General features: G+C 41.9%; 1 protein-coding gene across 1 annotated transcript in view; it reads right to left on the minus strand.

Moving 5' to 3' along the window:
- Window positions 1–2950: 2950 nt before the first annotated feature.
- capn12 (calpain 12) overlaps window positions 2951–5352 on the minus strand; it is a 15776-nt gene continuing 13374 nt past the window's right edge. Inside the window, exons 20-22 of the mRNA XM_042224096.1 lie at window positions 4892–5008; window positions 3241–3293; window positions 2951–3160 (exon numbers count right to left, since the gene is read on the minus strand). Of these exons, the coding sequence (XP_042080030.1) occupies window positions 3134–3160; window positions 3241–3293; window positions 4892–5008 (197 nt within the window). The 3' untranslated portion in view covers window positions 2951–3133. The remainder of the gene's footprint in view (window positions 3161–3240; window positions 3294–4891; window positions 5009–5352) is intronic.

Raw genomic sequence — 5352 nt, forward strand, 5'->3', positions numbered from 1 at the left:
ACTACCTTGGCCTGTGTGTTTGGGTTCATTGTCAAGCTGAAAAATGAAGGGATTGCCCATCAGATGCTTTCCACATGTTACTGCATGGTGGTTCAAAATATGACCATAATTTTCTGTGTTTATAATTCCATCAGTTTTGTTGAGATCTTTAACAGCACTATCTTAAATGCAGCTCCAAACCATGACACAGTCTCCACCGTGTTTTAGACATGGCTGTGTGCTCTGACTGTTGTACCTCTCTCTTGACCTTCTCAGTATATACTGATGGCAATATGAACCAAAAATCACTCCATCAAACCCGCTGCCACTGATTTTCCGTCCAATTCTTGTATAATGTGGCATACTTCGACCTTTTCTCCCCGTTTTCCTGTCTTAAGAATAGTTTCTTTGACAGCCACTCTTCCACTGAGACCATTTCTGATGAGGCTTCAGTTATCAGAAAGTGGTCCTGGGTCAGGTCTTTGCTTGGTTTTTCCCCTCTTGCGCTTAAAGACGTGACCTTCGGTTTCTATTCATCTCATGAATATAGTTTTATAGGTCCGAGACTTCTTCTGTGCTCCGCTTGCCGGGTTTCCTCAGATTTTATTAAGGCTACACTGAACAGGATGTCGACATGCTGAAAATGTGGGATCGGATATCTGGGGAAGAATTGCCATATAAATATATGATGACTGTTTTTCCACTGCCGAATATATCTGGATATAACATGTATTTTTAGTTATTTTACTTAAATTATTTACTATTTTATGAATTATTTTTTCTCTATTCTTTCTAATTTTATCTGCTGTCTTCTAATTATGAACTGAAGCAATAAATGTAATAAACTTTAATCAGTAAAAACAAATCATGGTCCCCAGATAATGGATCCCCATCACTTGTGTGTAGCCTCCTGACTTTTCTTCTCACACCACCATGAAATTCACATTTGCAGTTTTGAGTAAAATGGCTCAGATATTTCATTATCGTGAACTTTGGTGCACACATTCATGATCCCTGTGTTATCAGCTGGCTCAAAGTTCACGGAGGTAAATTCATTTGATTCAGTTAAACTGATAGGAAATACACAGTGATCAAATCTTTAAAAGAGAAATGTTTAGCCCCAAACCACACCTAAAAGTATATGCTTATCGGCTGTACACAACAGCTAATATTAGCTAACTAAGCCTTTTAAACAATTAACCGAGTGCCTACAGGTGTGCTCCTCCACCTGTTACACAAAGAAAGGAAGAGGTCTGCGACCCTAGACTTTATTGAGGCTCAGTTCAATATGAGAGTAAAGTGGTCCTTTAGTAAATATCACAAATCCTGGATGAGAGTTAAGAGGAAATTTGTCATGAAGTGTGAAGTGAGGAGGACCCGAATGCAGGACTCAGGCAGACAAAATAACAGGAAGCAAGACTTTTACTCGGCTGAAGGCAAAATCTGAAAATCTAACAGCACACGAGGGGAGCCAGACAGACGCTAAGACAGAGACTGCCGGGGACGGAGTTGGGATTAATCACAAGAGGGGAAAGTGACTAAGAACAGGTGAAAACAATCAAGGCAGTCAGACAAACAGGAAGTCAAAACTGCAACAAGACACCAGAGAAAACTATCAAAGTTTAACAGGAAACAAAATGGACACGAAAACTCAAATTTAAGACGATACAAAGAAAAATTGAGGTGGTACGAATAACCAAAGATGGAAACCAATATGATGTAATAAAAATGAATTAATCACATGAAGAATAATCTGAAAGCAGGAAGTCAAAGCTTTCATACGCAAAACAGTAAACGCAAATAATAGAAAATAAGAATCCAAACCTCAAAAAAAATTACCATTCCCAGGTACATGCAGTGCTGCTGAAGGACTCAGTAACCATCAGCTTCTGCCTGATTCATTCTTTACAAACTAAATGAAGTTTTTCTCTCACTTTTCTGCGAAACATCAGCATGACACATCGTCTTTCTGTTAGCACAATGTCGTTTTGCACCATTGTGCCTCACTGCAGGCTCCAGAAGCTGCAAACCTGGCTGCATGCTCTCAGTTTTGATTCTTGTTGCTTGTTTTATAAACCCTCTCCAGGATAAAAACACTCAGATAAGAGGAAGCCACACGGTTTGAAAGCAGGAAAATAAATAAATAACTATATAAAGTAGGTGTTGGTGAAGAAGAGGCCGTACACAGAGAGCAATCATAAGAACCACTCTCTATGGGTCCTTCCTGTCTGCCTCTCTCCTCTCCCTTGCTTTTGTCGCCTCCTCTCTCTATCACAATGTAAATGGACGGTTGCCGAGGGCAACCTGTGTGTACTCACCTAAGGATGAACAGGAGGTGGTGTGTGAGTAAAGGGGCTATTAATAGCAGCATGTGTAGAAAGGACATTTGCTCGCTTGCATGCGCATGAGTGTGTGCGCACCTGTGTGTGTGTTTGAGAGAGAGAGAGTGAGAGCAGCCAGCATGTACCAGCAGGAGGAGGAGGATGCAGATTGTGAGACTCAGACACTTACTAGAGAGAACAGGAGGGTGGAGAAAGGGTGAGGGATGGATGGAGGGAGTAAGGGAACGTAGTGGAGGAGGGGGCGAATGTGTGTTGACGCTGTACGTGGCGTCAGTGTGATAAGAATAGAGATGGTGCGTGTAGCTGAGACATCACCCTCACACCCTCGGTGGGGCAGGCAGTACTCGCTCTGAATGTGTGTGTGTGTTAATAAGTGCATATATCTCAGGGTACGCTTGTGTGTGAGTGGATGAGTAAGGTGTTGGGGTTGAAGTGTGTTTTTCTTTTCACCATGTGGGTAATTGAAGTCATCTGTACCATTTAATTCAATTGTAAGAATTAGAAACATATTTTCTTTTGCCATTTCAAAATCATTTTGACACCTTTATGTTCTGAAAGAGGGAAGTGAGAGCTTTTTAAAACATTTTTTGTCGCTGTTTGACGCAAAAGACAAAAGCACGGAGGACATATCGGTTCTAAAACTGCTTTTATTACATGTGGAGTAACATAACTGGATTTGATTACAAATTGTAGGACTACTCAGTTAAGCAAGAATGCAAGAATACAACAGCACAGCAAGCGAGAGCAGCTTCTCTCATATTTCTCCGGTAGCTCATCGGGGTCCGTGTGGAACAGCTTTTCATGAAACGCCGTCACACTGTCAGAAACTGAAGCAGCCACTGCGGATTGACACGAGCAGAAAATGAAAAGCCTGTTCAGGTCCGGGGTCAGTGCATAACCGAGCATGTTTGATACTCACAGAGTTGATCCTTCTGTCTTTCACCTCCTGGCTGGTCTCAGACTCATACAGAGCTGGGGGAAAAGGGGAGGAGATGACCGCATGTGATATATTTGCAGAGGCTCAACACTCGACTCATCAGAGCCAGATGGTTTTCACTGAGGTGGCCAAGTTGAGACCAAGTACTTACATCAGGGCATCTGGCACGATAGCTGATATCTTGTTTGTTCTTTTTGTTTTTAATTAATTCATTCATTTTTCTATTTATTAAAAATCTCTCTTATTTCATTATACAAGCATGATTGCCATGCGGAGGTACACTGTAACTTAACTGGGCTTTTCTTAATTGAACCATCACTTGATATATAAATAAAAAAGAAGATATTCTAATTTTACTGGACACTTCATCAGGTACACTTTACTTTTACCACGTTGGACCTCTACTTCCTTGACAACCCCTTTAATTTTTTTATGGCCCGAACTCAACAAGGTGCTATTTGTCGGCTGCACATACATGATGTGAATCTCCTGGGCCATCGCATCCCAAAGGCGCTCTATGATTTGAGCCTTATGACATGATGTGTTATCCTTCTAAAAGCAACCATCAGTAGAAAGAGGAGTGAACGACCCTCTTTGAAGTGAGGGGGTGGCTTACAACACCAACTGTCTGCCATTTGTAATAGAGTTTTGACATCCCTTCCCAGACGCCTTAACGCCCACTCAAATCTCGGAGCATTTGTTCTGAGTTAGTCATGTGGGTAGGTGGAGCAAGGTCTCCCAGCGGGTTCACCCGAAACCTTGGCTGATTGTGACCCACACCCGTTTTCACACCTGGATTTGTGTGATTAGGCAGTGGAGCAATAGGCCAAAAATAATGGGTGAAAGCCAACAGCCTAAAAAGTGTGATCGCGATTGAAGAACGTGGCTCAGTGGCTCTGATATATAAGCCTGTCCATGTTGGCTACATATGTTAATGACAGGGTTTTAAGCTGAATTCTAAATTTCTCTGAGAACCAATAAGGAATAGATGTACAATGCAGGATGGATCCATACTTTTATGACGTTTACTCCAAACTGTGACCATACTATCTTAATGTTGCAGCAGAAATCAAGATGCATTAGGCCAGGCAACATTTTTCCAAACTTCTGTCTAGCCTTGTTGAGCCTGTGAGAATTGTAGCCTTAGTTTACAGAGGGGCTCTCAGTGTGGTCTTCTGCTTTAAGGGTTTGATATGTTGTCCATTCAGAAATGCCCCTCTGCATACCCTCATTGTAACAAGTGGTTATTTAAGTTACTGTCCTGTCATTTTGAAGCGATCTGTCCATTTTCATCTTACCTCTTATATCAACAAGGTATTTTCACGCAGGGAACTGCTGCTCACTGGATATTTTCCCTTTTTTGAACCATTCTCTGTAAACCCTAGAGGTGTTTTTTTTTTTTTTGGAAATGCTCAGTACATGAACGGTTTCTCAAATACACTACCAGCAAAAATCTTCCCCCATTCTGATGCTCAGTTTGGATTTCAGCAGGTCATCTTGACCGTGTCTACATGCCTGATTGCACTGAGTTGCATTAGTTGTGCACAATAACAGTAATGGATGCGCTAACATAGCACAGTAGAGTGCACATGGATGATAGATGTACACACAAGTGTGTGTTTGTGTGTGTTACCAAAAAGCTTGCGCAGCCTGGTGACACATGACAAAAAGCCGTGGAAGGGCATGTCCAGCTCTCCAGATGTGAACCGCTCAGACAGCAGCTCAACCACCTTGTTATCGCACTGGAATCCTGGAAAACAGGGAAGAGCGAAGGTGTAAACCCAAACTGTGTGTGTGTGTGTACATGTTTAGACATCTTTTTGAGGACAGAAATCTGGCATGTCACTATACTTGTGGTGACCACCAGTCACTTATGGGGACAAAATGCCCGTCCTCACAAGTTTGAAGGCATTTTTGAGGCTCAAAATGCAGTTTTAGTGTCAGGGTTACAATTAGGTTACGGTTAGATTTAGTCTAAGGGTTAGGCATTCATTTTTGATGGATAGGGGCTAGGGTTAGAGTAAACAACTAGGGAAAGCCTAATGTCAATTAGATGTCCTCACTAAGATATGAAAATGAGTGTGTGTGTGTGTG

The sequence above is a fragment of the Haplochromis burtoni genome, unplaced genomic scaffold (assembly GCF_018398535.1).
Source record: "Haplochromis burtoni strain Fernald_Lab_line unplaced genomic scaffold, NCSU_Asbu1 Contig_128, whole genome shotgun sequence".
NCBI classification, from domain to species: Eukaryota; Metazoa; Chordata; class Actinopteri; order Cichliformes; family Cichlidae; genus Haplochromis; species Haplochromis burtoni.